Source organism: Odontesthes bonariensis, chromosome 12, assembly GCF_027942865.1.
Source record: "Odontesthes bonariensis isolate fOdoBon6 chromosome 12, fOdoBon6.hap1, whole genome shotgun sequence".
Classification (NCBI taxonomy): Eukaryota; Metazoa; Chordata; class Actinopteri; order Atheriniformes; family Atherinopsidae; genus Odontesthes; species Odontesthes bonariensis.
In genome coordinates this window covers 24,597,493-24,623,211 of record NC_134517.1, presented here as the reverse complement: position 1 = coordinate 24,623,211, position 25,719 = coordinate 24,597,493, and the positions used below count along the sequence as shown (strand labels likewise).

At 40.5% G+C, this 25,719-nt stretch overlaps 2 protein-coding genes across 3 annotated transcripts; one reads left to right on the top strand and one right to left on the bottom strand.

Annotated features, from left to right (window-relative positions):
* Nucleotides 1-767: 767 nt before the first annotated feature.
* On the top strand, nt 768-8,852 carry dnajb2 (DnaJ heat shock protein family (Hsp40) member B2). 2 transcript variants are annotated; one of them, XM_075479834.1, is made up of 11 exons: nt 773-1,094; nt 2,023-2,118; nt 2,314-2,423; nt 2,569-2,622; nt 2,971-3,087; nt 3,282-3,356; nt 3,717-3,849; nt 4,197-4,267; nt 5,348-5,641; nt 8,423-8,496; nt 8,635-8,852. In XM_075479834.1, the coding sequence occupies exons 2-10, from the start codon at nt 2,054-2,056 to the stop codon at nt 8,449-8,451; spliced, it is 948 nt and encodes a 315-aa protein (XP_075335949.1). In that variant the 5' UTR covers nt 773-1,094; nt 2,023-2,053; the 3' UTR covers nt 8,452-8,496; nt 8,635-8,852. The 2 variants fall into 2 exon arrangements, with proteins under 2 accessions (XP_075335948.1, XP_075335949.1); XM_075479833.1 differs by lacking the exons at nt 8,423-8,496; nt 8,635-8,852 and having other exon boundaries at nt 768-1,094; nt 5,348-6,653.
* A 100-nt stretch (nt 8,853-8,952) lies between these two features.
* On the bottom strand, nt 8,953-25,470 carry ptprna (protein tyrosine phosphatase receptor type Na). The gene is made up of 24 exons (XM_075479830.1): nt 25,256-25,470; nt 22,241-22,291; nt 19,382-19,492; nt 18,970-19,087; nt 18,704-18,851; nt 18,380-18,575; nt 17,815-17,967; nt 17,597-17,725; nt 17,442-17,476; nt 17,103-17,356; nt 16,923-17,009; nt 16,745-16,824; nt 16,536-16,600; nt 14,549-14,758; nt 13,934-14,200; nt 13,700-13,847; nt 13,406-13,479; nt 13,201-13,278; nt 12,405-12,524; nt 11,931-12,097; nt 11,055-11,108; nt 10,861-10,925; nt 10,184-10,257; nt 8,953-10,053 (listed from the first exon to the last, which is right to left on the bottom strand). The coding sequence occupies exons 1-24, from the start codon at nt 25,329-25,331 to the stop codon at nt 9,982-9,984; spliced, it is 2,832 nt and encodes a 943-aa protein (XP_075335945.1). The 5' UTR covers nt 25,332-25,470; the 3' UTR covers nt 8,953-9,981.
* Nucleotides 25,471-25,719: the final 249 nt, after the last annotated feature.

The following is a 25,719-nucleotide window of genomic DNA, read 5'->3' as shown; positions in this document are numbered from 1 at the left end:
CAAATTTAAATTTCATATGGGTAATAAATTACATACTATAGATATTGGCAATTAATAGTGTGGATTTTTGTAGGATTTAGAATTGGGTGTATGTGCGATGCAACTTCAGCTACAAGAAAAATCCCAGTTCCTCTTCCTTTGCCAGTTTCCTGTCTTTATCTATGCTGGTGAGTGTCCTCGGGAAAATACCATAAACTGGGCAGGTCGGTTTCCTAAAGTTATTTCTCTTCCACCCAGGAGATGGCAGCATATGTGACCAGTGAGTAACGTGAAGTGAGCTGAAATGATCGGCTTATTCAATAACTTGTTGAGGAATTTGGGCAAAATGTCATTCAAATTTGGGCAAAAATGGCTACCATTCTATTGCGACTGAATAATTCACGACGCAGGCTAATTCATAACACTATAATGTAATAACAACAATCATAATAATGATAGTGAATACAATTCATTATATAAAGGTGCATTCTATAACCATAATAGTGTTAATATGTAGTTGGGATTTGCGTTTTATTAAAAAACATCGCTCTAGTCAGAATGGAGAAAGATAAATACTCAGACTTAGCGATTTATTTCAGCACTGCAATGGCTACGAAAGACTACGATAATGACCTAAATGGAAAATAATTACTGATAGACATGTTGCTTTAGCAATAAGTGGTTGAAGTCGCTGTTAAAGCTCTGAGGACATTGTCACGGCGCAACATGCAGACGCTAAGCAGGGCGGGTCTGATGACGTTTCCAAACACTGGCATGTTCTAGACGTTCTATTTTTTTCTCTCCGTTCACACTGACGTAGCGCCTGCAGCTTAGACCAGCGCGTGCGCTCAGCGTAAACTGGCCTCTAACTGTCTGCATGTTTTTGTGCTGGGAACACCGGTGTACGCCGCAGAGGAATAACTGCACCCGAGAGTGTTATTGTGTTGTTGAAGAACACATTGGTGTCGGGACGCTGGAGAGGCTGACCTGAAGGTGGCTGCGCGGTTGTCACGGAGAGAGCATTTTCCAGAGGCTCTCACAACAAATCCACTTTCAACCCAAACCTTCGGACAGACGGCCGAACTGCTTAGTTATTGGGCCAAAAGAGTCGAACGGTAGGTCCCGAGCTTTGGCTTTTACTAACAAGTCATGGCTACCCACTGCTAATAGGCTGCCACTGCAGTTTATTGACTTTGCCATCACAACTTTACCATAATAGGAAATGTTCCTTCAAATGTCCAAATAATGCCAACTGTGCCCCTAATGTTAACGGTGCAAACTTTAATAGCACAGCACCTGTGCCTCCAAGTACATCTGCCGTGTTTAAGCGTGTGTAGGCCTAGTGTCATGTCAGCAGCAGTTGTCAGATGCCTCAGTACTAGAAATAACACTGTAATAATACTTGTGTGAGTGCATGGCTGTTCCCCAGGGGACTCAGAAAGTTAAGTTTAGCTGTTTTGCATCAGTTTGGAAGCCCCCCTTCAACTGTTGCAGGCAACTAATGAGATTGCCATGATGGCGAACATGTCTGTGGCTATTACAGAACTGCTGACGGTACTGAGGTCTTGAATCGTACAAGCCTTTGTCCTTTAGATAAATTATGCAAAGTCTTAAAATGTCTAGCCTCATTTGAGATTAAGTAAAATCTGCAGATAAACGTTTGTTTTTACTGTTAACACTCATTCAGGGATGTACATTTGTTATATAAATGTGACTAATGAATATAGGAAAAAAAAAAGAACTGCTCAATAAGTCTTACAAAACATCGAAACATTAAATGGACACACTAAACATTATCTCATGATACTGGGATGGATTAACATTTAAGTGTCTGACATCCTAAGAAAGATATGCTTTGAAAATGGTCATATTTCACCCGTGTTTCCCAATTACACACTGCATTCTTTATCAGTTCCTGTTCTTTACCTTGTGTGACTTTAGAAGAATACCATAGATAACAAGTTTTTATTTTTGTCTAGAGGGACATTAATTAAGTGATGTGCACCTATGCAGATTGGGGCTGAGTGTGTGGTTATATTTCAGGGTAGTGTATTGAGCAGTGACGGTGGGAGACATGGTGGACTACTATAAAATCCTTGGTGTGTCCAGTACAGCCTCGCAAGATGACATCAAGAAAGCGTGAGTGTCGCGAGATTAGTCCCAGGAATAACAATTAAACATAAAAAAAATAAACACTTCTTTCAGTACAAGATCAAATTTAAATGTTGTGCTTGTTGTTTTTCCAAAGAAAGCTTGGTACAAAAAATGTTAATACTCCATATGTATTTGGTTTTATGTCTGGTGTAAACGTCTGCTTTGTCTCTCGGTGTGAAGGTACCGAAAACTGGCCTTGAAATGGCATCCAGACAAAAACCCAGACAACAAGGACGAGGCAGAAAGAAAGTTCAAAGAACTTGCTGAGGCCTATGAAGTCCTGTCTGACAGTATGTATCAACAAATGACAGCCTATAAGACACGACATGAGATTGTGGACGTTTGAATCACAGATTTGGCTGGAATTGTTGCTCTGTATAATTAATATTTAACCCAACCCATGTTGATGCTTGTGTCGGCTCTTCCTTTTAACAGAGAGCAAACGCAACGAATATGACAGATTTGGCAGCGACAGAGTGCGACACACAGGCAAGTAAAAGCCTACTGAGGCTACATGTGAAAAGACGAATGAAAAGTGGTCACCTCTAACAGATGTAAATGTAAATGTACTTTATTTATACAGCCCTTTACAGACAATCCTTACGATGTCCCAAAGTGCTTTACAGCAGGTAATAAATAAAGAGAAGAATAAGTAAAAACAAATAAAAACAATGAAAGAACAGTGAAAGCAATAAAATAAAATAGGATGGAAGTTAGAATTGATTATATGTGAAGGTTGGATTTCTATGTTCATCGTTGTGTTGCTGCAGCACTTTCTTTCTTTCTTCCCTGTTCCCTCCTTATTTTACTCACGGCCCTGACATCTTCATCTCCCAGGTTCCTCCAGCTCAGATTTCTCACCAGATTTCCCAGGATTTACCTTCACATTCCGCAGCCCAGACGAGGTGTTCAGAGAGTTTTTTGGTGGACAGGATCCCTTTGCTAGCCTTTTTGGTATGTCGAGCACAACGCACACTACACCAAACTGTTCCTCTGACTGACTGACTGACTGGAATCAGCGTTATGTCATTTTTATTACATTAAGATTGGAAATTTTTTTTGCTCGTCGTCACTCTCGTCTCTTACATGATTCACAGTTCCATTTGCTCATTTTCACATCCTTACACGACTTTCCTTCCCTCGTTCAGATGACTTCTCATCGTTCGGAGGCTCATCCTCTCGCCTTGGCCCCAGCCGATTCTTCTCTTTCCCTTCAGCTGGAGGTAAACGTTTAATTGCTGGAAGAAACGTGTCACATCTACAGCGATCCTGCTGAGATGCATCCTAGAATTGACACTCAACATTTCATAATCTTTTAATCAGTCCTGGTTTTAGCAGTTTCTGCAACACAGATAGAATAGTAAAAATAGGTGAAAGCTGAACCGGAGTGTCAAACAATTCCATCAGGTAGTTTAACTGATAAAGTTGGGTATGGTAATGATAAAAGAAATGGATTAAAGTTAGAATATTTGTGTAATTTTACCCTGCCCAAATCCACACTTTCTGTTGTAATAACATGGCGGTGGTGTCTGTGGAGATGTGTGACACTTACATCTGTCCACTGATTATCTGCCTTTCTGCAGTTGAGTTCGCCTCTTTCTCTTCCTCTTTCGGTGGTCTGGACGGGATGGACAGCATGGGTGGAGGGATGGGTAACTTCAAATCTGTTTCTACGTCCACTCGCATCATAAATGGCAAACGCACCTCCACCAAGAAGTACGTGACTAAAGAAAGTCGTCCAACCAAAGAAATATTTAACAAAGAAATGAGGCCTCAAATTGTTAGATTGTATAGTTTTGTCCACAAAGTCTTTTTAGATTTAAATTGGTTTACCACAAAGGGTTTGAGGCATTTTGCATGCGAATGTCATAAAATAGTTTTCTAGCTGAATTAAGTTTGAATTAATGGAAAGTTTGAGTGATTTCCCTAATCTGCCTATATGTCTTTAAATTAGTGCCACAATAAGCATCCTCGTAAACATGAAAAAGTGGGTTAAAAAAAGCTAAAAAGTTAATGGAGGCTTTTCAATACTTAACAGATCTTTGTTTTTGTCTTGCCCGCAGGATCAAGGAGAACGGACAGGAAAGAATAGAGATTGAGGAGGACGGGGTGTTAAAGAGTGTCTTAATAAATGGTAAGACGATACACACTAAATTTTGGTGAGCAATTGAAAGATAATGCAATTCAAATCAAATTTATTTATATAGTGCCAGTTTGCAACGTCTCATCTAAATGCACCGTAAACAGCAAATCAAGAATTCTAATTCTTTTCAGTTCATTGTAATCCAATTATAATCCAGTTCAATTGAATTGATTATAATCAGATACATAAACTTAAAGCAATACTATGTAACATTTCTACCTTAAAATAACAGCTTGAAAAAAATTGTGCGGCTAGAATGAGTTTTAATATTACGATTGGCCTGTCTCTTATGCCCTTCGGGGGTCTGAGTTGGAAAAACTGCGCTATGTAACTTTGCTGGACCGGCCCGGGAGCTGAGCGGAAGTACTTCGACTTGCTTTCTGGCACACCTACCGCAAAAACAAATAGACCCCTCTCACGCTCCCAGGTACATTTGATTACTCTTACCTTCTCGGTCGACATAGCTTGCACCTTCTGACTCCTCGCCGGTTCGTCAACAAACGTGAAACGTGAAAGCGAAAGGGTGTTGTATTTACGACAGTGTAACCGTACATTACCTCCAAGCCTGTAGGGGGAGCTCCAGAGTGGGCTTTTTGAGAAGTTACATTGTATCGCTTTAAGTCTTGTGTTCATGTTAGGTCTTATATGTTCAACAACATTTCCACAGTTGAAGTGCTTCCACAAAAGACCAAAATCTGCTTTCACATGTTTAAGTTTTGGGTTAAAACAGAAGCTGGGAGACTTTCTGGTTCCACAAAATCCTAGTCTGTTCTGATTGGTCAAGTCCACTGGCCTGAACTGGTTTTACTCATTATTCTCCACTTTCTACCAGAAAAAGCTCACTAACATGAAGTTAACACATTCAAAGAGTCTTTTTTGTTTGTTTGCCATGGAAAACACAAGAACTTGTTAGAATAGAAGTTTTAGGCATTTTACTGCATTTGAAAGTGACAGCCCCACTATACATAACTGATGTCTGTCACGGTTAAATATTTCTGCATGTATGTGCATCTGTTGCTACATGTCGATTGTGCACAAACGCGCCTGTGTTGCTGTGTGTGTTTTTCCCAGGCGTGGAAGATGAAATGGCCCTCGCTCTGGAGCTTAGCCGGAGAGAGGAACAGCCCCATCAGTCCCCTCAGAAGCCACAAATCCAGAACAGGTCACCTGCTGAGTCTGACAAATACCGGACCAGCCCTTACTCTGCCGCACAGAGGTCATTTAGCTCCGCCCCCTACTACCATTACGGGGTTGCAGGAGGCAGCGAGGATGAGGAGGAAGATGAAGAACTTCAGATGGCTTTGGCATGCAGCCTGTCAGAAATGGAAGCCCAGCAGAGAGCTGCTGCTACCGACTTCATATCAGGTGCTGGGGGCGGGGGCCGAGCCAAGAGTGCCGGGACTAGGGGGAATAAAGGAGGCGGGGTTGTAAAGGGAAAACATTTAAACTTGCCTAATAGTGAAGGAGCTGTTGAAGGGGAGAAAGATGATAAGGGCCAGTTTGAAATGGGTTCAAAGCCTGCAGATAAATGTGAAGTGGAGAGAAATGTAACCAGGGGGGCAAGCTTCTCTCCTCAGTCACCCGCAACGGCCAACACAACACTGCCAAGCCACTGTTGCGAAGAGAGATTCAAACCTGAGATCAGAAACTGCGATTGCAGTGTGAAAAAGAAAAAGAAATGTGGGTGTGTTGTGTGCTAATGCAGTGTCTGTGTGTGAGTATTTGGGATGCCTTATCATGCCTTCTCTTCCCTCAGAGTGAGCCAGTAGAGAGGACTCTAGTGTGATTGCTTGAATCTTTGATGATGTCTTAACACCCCTAACATTTCTTGCTGGTGCTTTTTTTTTTGATAGGCAGTCAAGATATTGACAAAATCTGCATATATCATTTGAAAGTGTTTTGTTTCATAGATAAATAGCTATATAGACGACTTATTCAGAATGTATATATATGTGCCAAATATTCCATTGACTGAGAGGAGTGGGATTTACTCAACAAGTGGGAAGGGTACGGTCTTTGATGAGGACCAATTTGGCTTTTAGATAAAGGTTGAAATGGCTTTTAAGGGTTATAATTTAGTTTCAGGATGAAGGTTAAAAGTAGGTTAGAGTTAAGTAAGGGGTTTGTGTCAGGCATCATGTTGTGACAAGGGAATGCATTAAATCAGTGCAATGTGTGTGTGTGTGTGAGTGTGTGTGCAGTTATCTTTGTGTGTCTGTTTGTGTTTGGGTCAGCTTGGACCTTGCCATAGAATTTTCTCTTTCAGTCTCCCTGGCAAACAGAATGTAACCAAACTGCGTAACACGCAACAATTGAATGATTAAAAGTAGGGCACAGAAGTTTCTTTGGTGATTGCCAGTACGGCAGAAAAACTCAGAAAAGACCTCCGTTTACTGGTCAACTGATGAATATTTCTAAAGAATGTACCGCATAGAACAACAGCACGAAGCACACACAAACCTACTTTGTAGATAGTCTGAGGCAGAAACATTCACATGCTGCAGGTTGCTCGGAATTTTTCTAAAGTTGCAGAGGATTTGCATTACTACAATCAAGTACATTTGATCTCAATGCACTTTTTTCTAAGATGACACTACCTGTAAATTGAAACCTTATTTAAGTCTTTTGGTCCTCATGCACATTCTAACTGTGTTGTTGTTAGCCGCACTGAACTTACAAGTGCAAAGATGCCAACTTGGACAAACAAATGCACAAGAAATATTGAGTTATTTTTGGACTCTTATATCTCTCTGTTATCCCCAAGCTCCTCATCAGTGGCTTTTGTGGGAGTGCTGTTCGCTGTTTTTAAATGACGAAATTTGTAGGAGTTACACCATGTGATTGTGATAGTCACATGACGGTTCGAGCTTTAACAATCAAACAGTTTTAGTTGAGCTACAGTCGCCACTTTTTCTTTCAACATTTGTTTAAGCGGGTCTCACAAAAACATTAAAACCCCCCCCCCCCCCATCAGTGGCAACTTCAGTCGCTTTAAATGCGTCATTACTGTCTTTAATATATTACAATAAACTGATATAGATTTGAACAAATAGACAAATATTTTCATTTCACATTTTGATGTCATATATCCAGTTACAGACTCAGTTACAAGAATATCGATGTCGGCTCACCTGAGTTGGTCTAAACTCTCAGTGAACGTTCCTACTTTTGCACTGAAGCTGAGGCATTGTTTACAAAGCCGTAAGAATTGTAGGTTGAGGAGTATCCATGTGATGGAGTTATATGGGGACAAAAAAAATTGTACCTGTGTGTGTGAGGGAGAGAACTGAGTAACTCTGCGGTGCTTTGGGATAAAACCCTAAACTTGCCTTGGTTCAGACCTCTAATGAGGAAGTGTTATTAGTGTGACACTAACGGCTGCTAATGGGATTGTTGCTGAATCTTTGTGGATAAAGCTTGGGTGAAAAGAAACTTACGTTGGTGCCAGAACACAGAAATGTTCAAATGATTTACTACCAGTAACGTGTGTTGAAAGAAATATTTTTTCAGCATCTCAGTGCAGGCGGTGTCCCTTTACCCTCTCTTATGTGTTTGCTGCTCATGAAGTAATAACTCCATTTGTTTGTAATATATATCGGCACATTTTGGGAGTGCCTGGTTTGTTTTACGCCACACAAGTTCATCTTTCACTTTGAAGTATAAATATCGCTGACAGAATTAGCACATTAATCACCACGAACCATTGATCGTTCTCGCTCCTCAGTTAGAAGGAAGCTAATCAGTTCTCTTCGAAATACATACCAGCTTGTGTTATTTGTACTATGTTGCAGTGCCATGTGTTAATGTTCTTTTCAGATTGTTGAACCAGAAGTAACAAATAAAGATTGCGCCAAAAGATGAGTTGGGATTATTTTTTTTTCTGAATATGGCAGTAACAGTCATGTGTTTCTCATTTTTTTTAACTAATATGTGTAAATTATACACTGCAGTTAATACTAGCACGTCTCTTGTGACAATGTTATACTGATCTGTTGCGAGATGAAGGTTCTCATTTTCACCTCAAATAGACAAACATCTCTTTTCCTATGTTTTTCAGATGTAAGGAACTTTTTTTTTCAAATTAGTGTCACAGTAATGGACCATAAGTTGGACTTTTTGTCTTACACTTCCTGCTTCCTGTTTCAGACTCAGACTTCAAGGCCTTCACAAGCTAACCTGATTGGCTCATGCTGCTCTGTGCCCTTAAGCCCAACCCAGAGGTAAACGAGCGTGAATCTGAGGCATCCAGAACGCTGAACATTTCTTCCCAACGAACTCCATGTAGACAACACATCACATGATGCCCGTTTGCAAAAGTGATGAAGTGTAACATCTCTGTATGAAATCTGTTTTCACAGGTCAAAGATCAATTCCCTACGATGCACTTTCTCCGCCAGCCCCCCCCCCATGGCTCCTACCTGCTGAACGACACTTAAAGAAATGTGTATTTATTATGAATGCGTGTGTCTGTGTGTATATGTTTGTCGCTCACTGTGGAGCAAAAGACTGGAAACTTTATATATTGAAGGTCAAGGAAAGAGTTCTAATCACCTGCATTAAAAAAAATTGAAAGAAATTTTAGTTTTTTTTTTTTTTTTTCTGGAAAAAGAAAAAGTACAGAAGACGCAGCTTTTGGATATAAGATGGGAAATGAAGGGGATCCACAACCCGAGCGCTTTGTTTTGTTTTCTGCTGCATCACATCACATATTTATTCAGGTCAAGTCAAAAATACATTTTTATAGATATTTTGTATCTGTATGCTACATGAAATAAACACAATCATCAGGATGAATTATATACATCAATCACAAATTTGTACATTAAGACAGTAAAAGAAAGCAAACAAAGCTACTTTTTGTGCAGATATAGATAAGATGGTGTGTACTATAATCAATGTACAGTAAGAAGCGGTGCTGGAAGCCAAACACTTACATTTGCAAGGCAAAGACGAGCCTCACAAATAAAATAACTTGTCAGAAATCAACACACCTGACAGTCATATACAGTATCCTGGTGGACACAAAACACCACACCCAGAGTGTTAAATCAATAGAAACCTTATTTTTGTTTCATTGATGCTATAGATATTTGGTAAGTGAACAATATTATTAACATTGGTCCAATTTTAACATTTCCCAGCACAACAACAAACGGATCTGTTGGTGCTGACTGATCATTTGAGGTAATTGTATCCAGTAAAACTAAAAGAAAAAAAACTGAATCCGATGGCATTAAAAATTGATGGTGTGACACAACAGTCTGATAGAGCTGTATTCTCCCCTATCTGACTGTGTGACCACACAACAAATATTCTGTTCTCCTGTGAGGAATAGAGAGGAAATTTCATCTGGATTTACACAGGCACGAAGGTTTTGTTTCAGTTAATTTCACAACTGATGGCTGCATCCTTGGGTAATAAGGTAGAATATTCAGAAAGCAAAGACGGAGATGAAATTTGTGCCATATTTGTGAAGAAATGCGATCCTCTGTACCTATTTGCATCCTGCCAAGAACATTCACAAACTCCAAAAAGGTGTAAAATCCCAAAGAGAGAAGAAATGAAAACAACTGCAGGTTGGAAAGCAGCTCCAAGTGTGGCTGAGCAACACTTACGGTATTGGACATACATGAACACATCACATGAACGTGTCCTTTGGAGAGTGTATTCTTTTTTTTTGTGCCCGAATGCGGCGTCGGTGTGTCTCACTGTGGCAGAGCTTTCAAGATGGCGTTCACCTCCTCAGCGACTGCTGTGAGGGCGAATTCAAAGTGGTCCTGATCAGGAAGAGCCGGAGAGAACAGAAAGGAGACGGGTGAAGACTTTTGGGTTATGTCGGATTGTAGAAAACAGGAGAGTATGCTGAAATACCGCACTCAAACATAAGTGCACACAGACAGTTGGTACCTTGGTGCGAACCAGGCCAGGTCTCTGGTCTCTGATGTGCTCCAGTGCGGCTGCAATATCGATTTCTTTCACTCCTAATGGCAACAAGAGACAGTAACAGCATTAATATCAGCATTACAAGGGGAAATGGCTTAGGTTTCCAAATTCACAATTTTGCAATACTTTATGATGCTTCTTTTTAATCATTATCAAGACAATTTTGAGATCTGTATATATGAAAAACGACAAATGTATTTGTGTGTCATTTGTGAAAGGTTTGGACTGATTATAATAATGCTCCAGTCTTAAAAATGAAAGACCTAAGGCCATACGGCATGTATGTTTGATCATATTTAAAAAGTAATCACCCTGTTTGACAAATAAAATGGGACTGTAACGGAATGATGTGAAAGTAAAACTAGGTCAAGCATTCATACCGTAAATAGGTGTAGAATCAATAAAGCAAATGTTGTGTTTTTTTCCCAACAGAGTGAACATAGCTCTATCTGCTGTCCACAACAGGTAATGCATTTGACATTGCGCAACATTCACTGAAAATGCATTGATTTTGATTTTGATTTAATGTTCTCTTATAATTATGTTTACCTTGGATCATTACTGGGTCTTGTGTCAAAATGATCAACGACTGATGAAGCCTATTTGTGTGGTGTGTGTATGTGTGCGTGTGAGTGCCTCACCTTTGGCCATGCGGTTCAGCACCATGTCAATGAGGATGTATGAGCCAGCCCTACCAGTGCCATCACTGTGGGAGAGATACACATTATGTCAAGACATTATGTCACGTGATGTTCCAAAGTGTTTTACGTCAGCCTACTCTACAAACAAAGCATTCATATTGCACACACAGTATGAGTATATATTTTTGTCTTACCTGCAGTGAACGATGATTGGGCAGGATCGTCCTCGGTAACATTTATTCACCTTCCTGAAAAGCAGAAACAAAGGACAGATAGAAAGAAATAAGAGAACAAAGGACAGAAACAGACACTTTACTGTCAACTTTTTATTCTTATATTTAAAAAAAAACATCAAAATGTCTGGACAACAGTTATTACTAAATGGATAAGGCAGGATTAGAGATTTCTTAACCAGCTTCAGGTATGGGTGGATTGTGTTTGAATTTACAACAATAAGAGCAAACCAGATGGAACTGTACGGAATGGACCTGTAGAAATGTGCGCTGAAGGACAGATAAAAGCAACTTGGCTAGCAGTGACGGACACTGACAGGACAAGAGGAGCAGAGGCTATGTGGTTGTGGAAGACAGTGACATGTGGGTACAGGATAGAACAGGTGGAGAGGAAGCAACAGTTTCACTGTCCCTCTTGCAGCAGCCAATCACACCTGCCAATGCTCATTTTTGTGACTATGCAACTGGAGCCAGAGTACTAGCTGCAAACCACAAAAATGACACTGGGAGATGTTAAAATACAAACCTATCAACCTGCACACTGGGAGAGAGGGAGAGGGAGCCAAGATGGTGGATGGAGAATGCATTAACTGAAGATGCCATAATTGATTAGACAGTGTTTCATGAACAGGAAGGTAGGAAACAAGGAGAAGTGATGGATGTGATGAAGGCAATCGGATGGAATTGAACGCAATTTTTCACACACTGCATACCGAATTTTTGAGTTTGTCTCCAGAATAAGACTGAGTCTTATGGCACCTGTTAAAGTCATGGGGCATGCAGGGACAGTATATTTATGTATGTGTGTGAGTGTGTAGTTTCTTTTTTCTTTTTTACCTGCGGAAGTCAAGCAGCGGTCGAGTGGAGGTGGGGATGCCGTCACCCGGCCAGCTCAGCAGATGAAACTGTGTCAAGGTTCTTGTCTCCTGTGTCTGGACATTTTTTAGGTAGAAGCTGCGCACCAGGAAGTCCTTACACCAGATATGCTCCGACACCAGGTTGACCTGATAGAAACAGGGGAAGAAGAGCGGAAGGGGTGGCAGACAAAGATAAAGCAAAGGGTGCTGGAAAATGTCTTGTCATAGAGAATTAGGCAGTCTCCTCAAAATGGAAGGATTATTGACTCATCAATATTTTCTATATAAATGTTAGAGGTAAACAACTCCACCTACAATAAGGAGATAGAATAACACTAAAAATATATATTATGGATAAGGATTTTAATACAAATACTACAAAAGACTCCTTTCCTGTCCTTTTATCTTTTGGTATCCTGTATCATTTTGTTTGGAGTTACAACTGGAAATGAACCTCGTAGATGTGGTAGAGAGATGAGCCCTCATCAGGCCAGTATCGTTCACACTGCTTCTCTCCGTCCTCCAGCAGAGCGGTCATCATCACGATCACCGTGCAGCCGTTCTCCCACACCATCTGCAGGTTGATGACAGAAAGCACACACGTGGACATGAGGCTCATCTGCTTTGTCCAGTTTGTGCTTCCTCCTCGCTTCTCTCTTCCTTCTTTCTGTCAGGGTTTTGAAAATGGTTCACAACCAAATGTGTTTCTTATCCTGAAATGTGGCCAGAGGGGAGAGGAAGCTTTCTGGAAGAGCTACAAGCAACGATGCAACCAGTGATGTTTGAAGGGGGTGTGATATATTAATCCCACATGGTGAACTGAATTAAAAGTAAAAAAAAAACTACTTTTTCACGTTAACCCCCTGATACTCATGGGGGTAGTGCAAAAAGGAAAATTGGACAAGATGGATACAAATATCGTCAAAGTATTGATGTGTCATATGATGGGTCAAAGTGTTAAAAGGAGGCGATGCAGCAATATGGTACACATGCCCCCATTCCAAGCTTTTAGTCTTACCTTATTAAAATGACATTGGGACAAACTTCAGATTTTTAACAGTTGATTTTTTTTTTAAATTTGACTATTTTCAATCAAAAAAAGTTTAAATGATTTGCAAGTCATTGCACAATTTACGTACAACACAATGCCAAATCTATTTTGGAAATTTGCCTAAAAAAAAAAGAAATTAATCAGAGTTGGAAACCCCCCAAAACTAAACTAAAACAAAACAAGACTGAACTGAACTGACCTGCCAGAAATCAGCAACGGTGTGGGGCAGAGGTCCCTGTGTAGCGATATAAGCTGGTTGACGAGGGTCGTGATCAAACTGCAGATCAGAGAGAAAAACAAGAGTCACTCTTTGACTGTATCTTTGGAGTGCCTTGAGATGACATTTGTTGTATATAAACAAAACTGAATCTAGTTGAACTGAATTGAATTGTGGATTTTCTTACTATCAAACTGGCATTGATGTAATCTTGTTTAGTTGGGTTGACTTCTGTCTTCAGCTTCACACGAGAGTGATCATCTGGAAAATAGAGAATAGTTACAATAAAATGAATCCGTTAAGGGAATAAATATCACACAATATTTAAATTGGAAAAAAAAAAGAAGGAAATTAAGTGCTACATGTTCAACATCTTTGCTACTTCCACTGCTTCATTTTGACCCTCACTTTAAATATCAAGACTGTAAAAGCATAAAAGTGACAGAAATGATCAGAAAGTGTGGCACATAGATGAACTAACAGGGGAGGGCCTCAGGGCGTCTGTTTTTGTCCATGTTGGTCGGGTCTTGAGCCACAGCTACTGAACAGGGTTCAGCCTGATAGGAACACAAAGCCTCCCACTCCTTCTGCAGCCGGTCCTTATTACGCAGGTGGTCCTCCATGTATGCCTGCAGGAAAGGCAGCAAAAGGGCAATCGTTATTTGCTCAACAGGGGTTGTTTCCACAGCAACTCATTGACTTTGTCCTGCCTCACCAGTATCATGTGACCAGTAGAGATATCCATGTTAGGCTGGGCTGGTTCTTCACTCCAGGATGGGGTGGAGCTGTGTGTGGAGGATGGACTGTGCTGCGGGCCGTCACTGAACTGGGAGGAGACGCTGCTGACACGGGACGTGTCTGTACCCCTCCGTCCACCAGCACCAGTACCTATGGCAGAGCCCGCCATGCCAGCGGTCACCCCACCCATGCAGTCCTGGCGGGACATGGAGGTTTTGGAGGCCATGTGCTGCCGACATAGCTCCTGAATTATGTTGAAATTGCATTAATATGAGCATAAAGTGCTTAACTCAAGGCACAATTTGTATCACTTGTGTATAGTTGTGCCTGCTCTAAATTAAGATATATAATATAGACAATATGGACAATAATATTGATGCTATGACATGTAAACTCAGACATTCATAACCTTCATTTATCATTTGGCTTCCGATAATTTTCCATTCTATTGTAACAGCAAGACATTGGCAAAATACAACATGAAAGATACTCCCATCACATTAAACTTATAGATGGTTATCCCAAATTTCAAAAATACTTAAAAACACTTTAAAGCTCTTCACAAGCCAGCAGTCACTATTTTTTGCCTTACCTGGTAGTCAAAGTGTGTTTCTGTTCCTCCCTCTGGACCCAGGCCAAGCTTGCCATTGGCCACTTGCTGAGCATAGTGCCTGAAACAAGCTATGACCATGGCCAATACCAGCACACCTCCCACAACAGCCATGGAAACAAGGGTGATGACTGTCCCACTGGAGCCTTGGGAAACCCGGGCCACCTGAGGGAGACCGCGTGCATCTGTTCTCTGGGAGAAAAGAAAACCACAAGTAGTGGTGACGAAGAGGACGAGGAGTATGAATAAAACTGATTATTACCTGATGAGACTGCAATCTCATCTCTCCATCATATTTCTCTCCAAGCACATTAGTGGTAAACCCAAGCTAAGCTGCTCTATAGGATGTGCTCTCCTCACTGTAATTCAAAGGTCACTCGCTTCAGTTTAACGGCAGATTAGATTCTCCGCAAGCACATATGACAGCGGTGTGTGCTTAATGAGCAGCTGAGGTTGGGTTTTAGAAACCTAGGTCTGAAAGGTCAAGGTGCTATATCCCATGAATCCATTAAAAAGACAGCTGAGGCCGAGTAAAGATCAACCAGCCATCACATGTGACATGTTAAACATCAGTGCTGCCCCCACAGTATCGCTCCATCTGTTCCTCATTTTCATTTCCATCTTTCAAAAAAAGTCTCAACATCAACAGAAATCACCATTAGAGTTTGGGAATCTTGTGTTCAAACAGATGCATACGGAATCTTCTCACTCCTGTTTGTCAGTCAGAAGGAGAACAGCAGATTCACAAATAAAGGAAATAAACGACCCAGCCTTGAAAGGATAAATTAATTTTTGGAGGTCAGTGGCAGATAGCAACTCTGTTACTGAACTGGATTTAGATCTATCTCATAGAAGAGACAACAGTTGTCAAATAGGAAATAGGCACTGTTTGTTAAGATACTACTAACTTTTACGTAAGACACACTCTGATACACAACAAATTAGGAGGAATTCTATAGCCCAGTTTGAGAAATAGCAGTTAGAGTCAGCTATTAACACCCATGAACTGACTTTAGAGCACAACTTACTCGATAGATTAGAAACCAAAGATTACAATTTGTGTAAGTGAAGTAGAAATCACTGACAAGCCAAAACATCACTATTACAAAACAAATCTTCAAAAGCAATCAGAATGCGTAAATTTTACCGTTATTCCGTTTAAACAGTTATAACCCATTACACACAAAGTGAGGGACGCGCAGAGGCCGTTTGTGTGAACAGCGGCTAATAAGGTTAATGACACATGTGACAGTTGCCATAGCACCTTGGATCTGTGAGCCACAGCAAGGGGAGGTGGGGGATGGAGGAGTTGAAACGCCATGGCAACAAGTGAAAACCTGGTTTACTTATTAGTTTTGGCCACAGGGGTGCACACAAACACACACAAAAATGAGTGACTCACAACATTACAGCATAAAGAATAGTGATGAATGATAAAAAAAACCAAAAAACCTTAAAGCTGAGATAAATGCACTGTTTTGTCTGTGATGTAGTGCAAAGGTACTGTGTGGGTGAGACTTACTTATTAGACTTAAAATACAAAAAATATTCCACTGAACAATACCAAATATAGACTTTACATTTAAAACCACATAATATCCGAACATAATATCAGAATCCTGTTCCTCTTTGATTCATGCCGGGATTCCTAAGGACTAAACTTTTTATCTGAATAATTTCATGGGACTGGCTACTTAATGTCCCTAAGCTAAGAGTCATCGTAATCACAAAAGACAGCCATAGTTAAAGTAGATTTAGATAATGAAAGCTGGAAAAATATGTTGGTATCTATAGAGTTAAAAAAAAATTGTTGGGATTTGACGCTCGCATGTCTGATAATAAAATGATGAGATTAAAGTGGCAATGGTAATGATTAAGACAAAAGATTAGATCTCTGTTGCCTTGACAACTGGTCCGTGTGATACTGATAGAAAAGCCGTGGAAGTGTGCCTGTGTGTTTGTTAAGTACCTCTCCCACACCACTCTGTACAATTTTCAGGCCAGTCTCAGACTCCAGGAAGTTCTTCTCAGAAACTGTTGAAGTGAAAAAAAAAAACAACTTTGGAGAAAATGGACTAAATTGTGAGAGCAACAGAATGGAGTGCCCACGTATACTTTCCACTTCATGTCATGTGCTGATATGTTATATCGGTGTTTATGTGTGCGCATGGGTCTCACCGGCTTTAGCGGCCACCTCTGCAGCAGTCATGTTGTGCTCGTTTTGGCGGACGCGGAAAGTCAACACAGGACCGACCACGCTAGTGACACACAAACACAGGGACACACACTTTGAATCCTTGAAAACAGTAATCTAGTAACTCGCTGAAAACAGACATCCACATTATTGGAGCATTACCTGATGTTGATGAAGCTGCTTGTTGTCAAGTGTATCTTATTAGCCAGTTGCCCCAACAGTTTCACTCCATCATAGAGACTCAGAGGACTAAAGAAGAAATATATATTTTTTTTATTATAACTTATGATAAATATCCTGTTTTCTACTGTTTACTTATGGTATGGCCAATAAGATGCTGACCTCTGGTTAGTGACGATATACCCATATTCCTCTTTGGCTCCTGTACCCTCAACAAGGGGTTCCTTAAAGCGGTGCCCATCTTCAGCAGGAGCGGCCTGTGGAGGTTGGGAGGCAGATGGGGGCAAGCTGGCACTTTTGGCTGGAGGTGTGTCTGGGACTGAGGCAGAGGAGGGGGCAGGAGGGTCAACAGGGGGACCAGGAACAGCGACGGGCTTCTCTGGTTTGGACACACTTTCTTTTTTTAACAGTTGCATCTAAGGAGAATGATAGGAGACCTGTTAGTGTAAAAGGTGTAGGATTACATTTTGTAATCATGTCTAACATGAGGAACCAACATACCTCCTTGAGAGAGATAAGGTCTTTCTCAACTGGATCTATGTTTAGAGAATCAGTGTTAGCAAAAACCTGTCTTTCCAATTTGCTCAAGTCGTAGAAGAGTAAGCTTTTATTTTCTACCTAAAACATTCAGATCATCATAAAAAGGAAAGCTGTACCTGCTTTGTCCTGGCCCTGCAGTAGCTGCAGTATGAGAGCCAGCTTGTAGAGCTGCTCCTGACTCAGCTCCCTCGGATCAATGTTGTACCTCCTGAGGTAAACCTCTAACATCCTCTGGAGCAAGCCATCTCAACAAAGAAGGGCAGAGCAAGCTCATCCAAAGTGTAAATGCTGGACTTATTTCTAAGTTGCACATTTTTGAATACAATTTCCTTACCATCGCTTCCAGACAAGGGATTTAAGTCCTGAGGAGCTTTCTTATTTTGTAAGGGTTGCTGCCTGCCTGCAGTAGCAAGTCTCTCCTGTAGGGTGTAGTCTTCCACGTAGTCCACCGGTATCTCCAACTCCAAGTCGTCATAATAACGCAGACCTGCTCATGAAATAGAAGTTAAATCAATAGACTTGTTGTAATTTCTCTGACATCTAAGAAAGACTACTGATTGAAACTTATATGCTGTTTTCATAACAAATCTTTTTGTGGATGTAACAAGTTTCAGAAAGTTACAAAACTTAACATTAACATCACATGGGTTTTTTCCTCTCTCCCACAGGTGTTCATTAAATGCTTAAAATTCCCCACTCGTGCTCCAAATGTTTTTTCTTCACTTGACTTCATCACAAAACAACATCTGCATCATACCTGCCTAGCGGCTGGTTTCAGAAACATGGTACAGCATGACAAAATTAGTTTTCTTGAGCATTCAAGTGCATCAACCTGTTCTGAAAGTCCCTTGAATGCATCCAGCATCCATTTTATTTTTTCTCTGATTTTCTCTATTTACCCGCAGGTGCAATGGAGGCGGCCCCTCGGTGGCGATATGAGGGTTGCGCAGAGGGCAGGTTGAGAGACAGAGCTTCCTGCAGCAGCTGCCTATCACGCTCTCTCCCTCTCTGGTTGGCCTGGGATCTTGAAGAGGGGCGGGCATAACCCCCTCCTGCACCCATAAGAGATCTCTCAGCTTCATCTTGGTACCTGTGCTGTGATTGGCAGAAGCAGCACACTGTTATTCATAATCTATTAGTCTGAAGTCCGACTATTGTATGACTTCATATTTTAGTTGTGGTGTTGTATTGGATCTAAGGACATCTGTACCAGGTTGGTCTACCTGGTGGTATGTGTATGGATCCATTGATGCAGTCTGCATGCGCATCGGAGACTGAGGTGGCTCAACAATCATATAGTCCACATATTTGCCACCAGGTGGTGTGGACCCCGACTTTGAGCTGTGGTGGTGGGAGATGGGTTGTTTGGACCTAGCAACAAAAACAAAAACAAAGACAGGATTAAGATAGATGTGTGTGTGTGTGTGTGTGTGTGTGCGTGTGTGTGTAAATGTACATTACTTATAAAAGCTACAGTAAAAATGCTTACTGAGACGAATGAAAAGAGGACGATGAGGAGACTGGCTTTGATGGAAGGGTTGTATGGGGAACTCTCTTCAGCTCCTTTGATAAAATATACTGGGTGATGTCATCCTGCCATGACAGTCCTGCACACACATATACAGACACACACAAATACTGAAATTAAGGCACGCCACAAAGAGCCAGACAAAGTGGCGTGTGTGAGGAATAGAGGGAGACGAACAGAGAGTTTCTCATATCTGTCTTACTGGCACTGTGTTGAAGTGCTCATTCTAAGAATGGATTTCTTCAATTATTTATTCAAACATCAATGCTGACTTTATGTATCATCACAGCCAACTAAAAGCTGTGTGGTACTCACTTTAACAGTTTTAGCTTTGTAAATATGCAAAATTGATGTTTTCCATGCTCTGCCTTACCTTGGAGCATGAGCTGTTTGAGGACTTCCTGCATTCTTTTCAGCACAGGAACGGACACCTGGTACTGGACCTGGTCCTGCCTGGAGCCTCGACATTGACCGAACAACCCATCTGGAAAACACACGCGCATACGCACAAAGGAGGGAAACATTTGAACTCTTGTCACCTGAGTGGCTACTAGTCTAAATTCTGTCACAGTTTAGAGTGAGTTTTATCATGAATGGCTTTTCGACACACCACAGGTAGAAAAGCATTGTCATGGCTAAATGCAACAGTTGAACAAAAGGGAGATGTTATTAATCATTTTTTAAACACTTGTTATTTACCTTGTTTGTCAAAGTATCTGTTATAAAAAGGAAGGCATGATACAGTTTTGGGAGGATTTTCACCTTCAACTGTACACATTTGAGACACTTTTGAGGAAAAATGGTTCAGTGACGCTGTCGCTGATGCACAGTGCCTTCTTATCATTTCCCACCCTTCACTACCATACAGTGAATCATTATTCTGAAGTACAGCCCCCACACTTGTACTGCTAGTCACAGTCCTTATTACAAGGTTCTGCACCTGTTAGTTCGCATGCGTGCTATGCAAATATTTTAACTATAAATATTTGATTTTTTTTCTGAAAAAGCTGTGAACTTGCCATCAAACTCATAGCAACATAAATAATAATGACTTTTACTATTGTAATATTTTCTGTGAACGTTTCTTTTGTTATAATCATAAATAAATCCATTCTTAAAGAAGTGCACCAGGTGTGCTCTCTACGTCACCTTTAGCCCACGCTGTCATTCCTCAGTTAGAAACGCAGATGTGTCCTTCTTAAGCTTGACAAAGTATTCAGGTAAGAAAGGTGTTTTTTTTTTTTTTAAACACTGAATCCTCAGTATATAAATTCTAGATATATACATGAGAAAAGTAGCACTGTTGATTGCTATCTGGTGAGAGTGAAGATAAAGCAGGGGAGACTATTTTTTATTTGGTGCAACGATGAGTCACCACAGTCACTACACCAGTTAAATCACACACAACCTAATCTACCACAGAGAGATGAGAAGTGAATTGTTATATTGAACAGATCACAGTGGGTTACAGTGTTTTTATTGCAAAACATCTTCCGTGAATCCAAACAGTTATAAGCCACTTCGGAAGAGGTGTATGTGTCATGTCACGCTTGTTAAATAGCTATATTGAAATCTAGCATGAAAACGTATGTGATTGATACTTTGTATCAGGATTTATTGTAGCCCATATATAAATCAGTTTTATCTGTGGCTTGCCATTGCCTACCAGATCAGAACAATTCAAGAAATTATGAAGAACTCGCCGCCTAATATTAAAAGGTCATTGTAAGCATTGTTTTGGTTGCTAGACAACATCTAGCTTTGGGTTTAGATCTGTTAGACATTCTTTAGCAGAAAAAACTGCTGTTAAGTGTTGTGTACAATCAGGAATCACTGTTAGACATTTTACACTACAGATAAAAGGGCACTCGTTGGTGCAAAATATCCTTGGAGAATCCTCATTAGGAACCAATGACTCTCATTGGTGTTTCACTAAAGCAGAAATCCTTATCTTTCTTATCTATATTGATCAGTTCGGTTTAAAATTTCATGCTGACTATGTTTTATGGCAAGCTCAAATGTAAATGTACTTGACTCCCTATGTAAATGAATGCCAGAAAGAAAATACACAGAGACGCCTGACATATTATAACATCAAGGTCCACCTTCAAAAACTGCTTGTGTTAGGTTTAATGCCTCTCATGTAAGTACTAAACATAATAATGTGGGACTTGTAACCAAAAGCTGCCACATATTTACCGTGTAGCCTTTGTATTGTATATGTCACACACTTCAGTCGTTATGTGTTTTTACCATGACATCAAACATACAATACAACAAGTAAAATCATTAAGTCGGTGTCTTAATTCTGAACACAAATGGAAAGTATAAATAGACAAGCTGGTGCTGTGTCGATTAGTTATGACCCAAAATAGCTGACTGTTTTCTCAAGATTTTTACTGTTGCTCCATGCAGTCTTATGCAGGCACTACCTCGACCATCTAAGCACAACACAGTGGTCGAGTACGCTCCTTGAAGTATGTATCTGTGAACGTTGTGGTAATGCTCCTAGTGGACTAATAAAATAAGAAAATTAGGTCAATTAGTCTTTGTTGGCCAGTATATTTTGCTTTTGTCTTTGTTAAAAAAAGCAAAGATTGTTTATAGTCCATATTGCATAATAGACTCTTGAATAAATGCAGAGGAAAGAGCTCCTAACAACCACAATCTGTGGAAATAGGTTCTGTCCTCATACACACAGGTATGTGTCTCTATGTGCTCTTGGGCAGCAAATGCACTGATGCGTTTAGTATTCTGCTCAATGATCGTGTGTGTGCGTAAGTGCAGTTTCCACAGAGAAGGACGTAAGAGCGCGTCAGTGACTCATCACTGTATTAGCACAACAACTGAGGGGGTGTCGACCTCACTGTGATGTCAGTGTTGCCATGGAGACAGTGGGGTGGAGGAGGCGCTTCGATAAAGATGAGGAAAAGGAAAGGGGCAGGTGACGGAGAGACGATCGCACATGAGGCAGAGGGAGAAAAGAAATCCTTGACTTTTTTGTTCATTTTATTCACACAATCTTTGTGTCAGCTTGCTTGCTGTGGCGATTAAGGTGTTTTTGCGTGTGTGTTCAGCCGCAGGGTGAAAAATCTAATTTGCCAAAGATACAGAAGGATTAGAAAAAGTAATTTGCTATAAAAAATTAAACGACCCAGTTAAAAAAAAAATAAAAAAAAGAAGTACTGTTTGATTGTGTGTGTTACTCCATGCGAGAGTGTGTGGTACTCACCATCCGAGCAGAACTGATCTCTTGTGCACAGTTTTCTCTCAAACAGACAACCTGTGGTAGAAAGACAAAGAGAGAGCTGGGAGATTAAAATCTTTCGCAGTCACTTCCATGGCAACTGCTTATTTAAATCACATTTAGTGGTTTACTGGTTTACTCATTATAATTAGTCTCAAAATGTACGGCACAATTGGTGACCGAAATGCAAGCAGTAACAGTAATCTGCATCTCTTTTATGCTACAGTCCTTCCCACCAATATATGAATAGAACAGTTATGCAATGGCACAAAGATCATTTGAATGCTCACTCGAACCGATTAGCCATTAACTCTCCTTCAACAACTCCAAACTTTAGCATCAAAAGCACAGATTTACACATGTAAGAGGGAGATGATTATTATGAATAAACAGTGGGGCATCATGTAGAGCAGTCTTTAGTTTTTTGGTAATTCCTTTGTGTTTAATTTTGAGTAGTTAAACCAGTTCTTATTTTAGTTTGGTGAGTAAGACCTTGGAGTGTGGGAAGGAGCAGGTGGCTGGTTGTAGATAGGAAGGCAGCACAATACTACAGCTCCTCTCTAATGCCACAGCTTAGGTGTGTTTCATATCCAGAGGTTCTCTATATATGCGCATGTAAAGGGAGCAAATACATAAATGATTAAATAGCAAATATGCAGTGTGAATCTGGGTAGGATGAGTGGGTAAATCCAAAATGTAATCTAAATATAGTTGATGAGTAGCTGTTTGGCTGAGCGGATTGGTCCCTGGATTGAATTGTGTGCTTTTCAGAGGAAATAACACAGCAATGAAAAAAGAAAAGTGAGAAAAAAAATTTCTGACGAAGTGACTTGACGCACTGTGACTCATATCCACAGGCAGCAGCGTATACACACAGCACAGAAATGTAGTGTTTTCAAAGTGTCTTTTAAAACTTGCCTTCATTTGATTTTTCTTTGTTTTACGGGTGCCACAAATCGCCACAGTGTAGTACAAAACACTCTGGGTTAATGGTCTGTGCTGGTCATCAAACACAGATCAATGTGAAGGTGACATTTGGTGGTGGTGCATTAACAAGCAACAAGTGAAAAAACAAAGCTGATTTCTAAGAACACATCAACAATTTATTTTCTTGGCAATGAGAACTTGTCTAAGACAAGACACCAGCACATTTTTTACAAATGTTACATTACTTCAGCAACACTCAGACGCTACGATCCCAGGCTGCAGCTCTATAGGTGCAAAATGGAATAAGTCAGTTTCCTCAGGTTTGACAGTTCAGCTGGCAAAAATAACATGATTTTTCGATCATTATATAGGTGGGTATTATCGTTTGCTATGCATGTAAAATAGAAAAATGAGTACCAGAGCATGGTAAAGTATCACAAAGGTTCTATTTAATCCTTTAACGTTGGTCAGCAACAACAGCGTTGGTCATAGCAACAGGACATCTGCCCCTCAGGAAATAACTGGCTGCCGAGATGTCAACGCAGCAACATCATAACACTTGTGTGTGTGGATAGACAGTTGGACATATGGCTGGATGACTTATCAGAGACACAGTTGGATGGGTTCATGTATGACATGACGATGATGGAAGCAATGAAGTGTTAACAAGTGAACCGAAGAGAGGAGCAAAAGTGGCTATTGATTTCTCTTCAAGGTGTTGAAATCTTGCAGTTTGGCTTGTCATAGTTGATTGTTCATTGTGTTTGTCTTTTTCTTGAATATTATAAGGACTGCACACCTTTTAACTGCAATTTGTAAAAACAATGAGCATTTTACAAGCATTTTGTGTGAATTTGGTGCGTGTATGCTTCTGTTCCTTGCTACTTCTGCATGCTGCCTTTAATGTTGACAATTCAACTGCAACCACCTGCTTCAATGCTGTTTAATGAATTTGAGCAATTCCACTTTGGAGAAAAAAATAGAAATATACCTTAAATAAACATAGGGCAAATATACAGGGTTGGGTAAAGCTGATGGTATGGTTCACTTGTCATATTTTGCTGGGTAAAGGGAAGGATAGAAAACAATGTTTTGGTCTAGATCTGAATCACTAAAACATTTCACAAATGTTCACATGCGATATAGACAGGTAGATTGAAATTGTATGGAGAAAAATGAAAGAATAAGGGGATGTAAAATGGACTTGTTGCATCCTTCAGAGCCTGACAAATTGTACCAGTTCAATTCATCAGTCTACAAAAAGAACCATCAGTTAACCCAAAGTGATAGTCAGTAATATTAGAAATATCAGAAATATTCAATCTGAAACTACCACTGCTGTTAATAATATAAACATGACATTGATTGCTGTCAGCGTCATAGTAGTCTCTCCGTTGAAGAGAGCGGAAAATGAGGCTGTTCTGTAAAAAAACAACTTAATTTATTTTTCACTCAATAAAGAAGACATTTAATATAAACCACGGGCTGTATTTCTTATACACTGGGACTACTATGAGTTTTTGGTATCAATATATAGAAAATAACATTTTTATTTCTCTCATTTTTAGGTTTCAAATGTAATTTTGCAGTTTTTCATTTCATATTGTATAGTGCAGCATAATTTGCAACTAGATTTGGTGACTGGCTTTCCCTATCCTCTGAAAAGAATGAACAAAAGCAAAAACAGGGTCATTGGTGTTATATGGGTTATCAAATCAGCCTATAATGTTCTTTTGCTCCCTTCAAGACAAGAATAAAAGACTCACTGCACTGAGTTTTCTCTTCCCTGTCACTCCTCCGATCTTCCATCTCCTCTCCACTTCTGTTTAATGCCATTTTCTATATCTACTTACAGATCTGAGTAAATTTGTGAACAATAAGCATAGTTCCCCTGTACCGATGCATAAATTAACCAGTAACAACATGCAGGGGATAAAGTAACCTACAGTAGAATGGTACGACTGAAGTTGTTTGTTACTTACACTAAGCAACTGTGGGAATATCACAGGGGAGTAAATTCTGATAAGCACAATGTTACCACCACCATCATCATCATCATCATCATCACCTTACCGTATTTTTCAGAGACTGCTGGTTGGTACAGCACAGCTAGAAGGAGCAGAGCTCGCCATGGCTTAAGATGTTGCATGATCCTCTGAAGCGCCACAGCAGCAGAGGGGATGGAGATAGAAGGATGCGGAGTGTTTTCCTCCTCTAAATCCTCGTCATGTTCTCAAGAGCAGTAGTGCAGGCAGCTCACACTGAACCCAAAAAGCTCATGTGAGAGGGGAGGGGGGGGGGGGGGGGGGAATGGAGATGAAAAATAAATGGAGAGAAAAAAAATGCTCCCAGTGACCAGTCAGGCGAGCGTGGGGAGGGCGAGGAGGGGGCAGACTGTGGCCAAGCAGCGTAGTATCGACTCACGGCAGCACAACTGCGGAACCAACGCGCAGTCTGTGGAAACAGGGAGGTCTCTGCAACAGAAGGCATCAACCTGCAGCTACGTCACCACGGCTTTGAAACAGGGAAGGGGGGGT

Coding starts and splice junctions, on each gene's coding strand:
- dnajb2 (XM_075479833.1), top strand. CDS start 2,054: ATGGTGGACTACTATAAAATCCTTGGTGTGTCCAGTACAGCCTCGCAA. Junction 3,088..3,281: donor TCCCTTTGCTAGCCTTTTTG/GTATGTCGAGCA, acceptor TCCCTCGTTCAG/ATGACTTCTCATCGTTCGGA. Junction 4,268..5,347: donor AAAGAGTGTCTTAATAAATG/GTAAGACGATAC, acceptor TGTTTTTCCCAG/GCGTGGAAGATGAAATGGCC.
- ptprna (XM_075479830.1), bottom strand. CDS start 25,331: ATGCAACATCTTAAGCCATGGCGAGCTCTGCTCCTTCTAGCTGTGCTG. Junction 16,601..16,744: donor AGAGGTGGCCGCTAAAGCCG/GTGAGACCCATG, acceptor TCACTTCAACAG/TTTCTGAGAAGAACTTCCTG. Junction 14,201..14,548: donor AAACACACTTTGACTACCAG/GTAAGGCAAAAA, acceptor AACATAATTCAG/GAGCTATGTCGGCAGCACAT.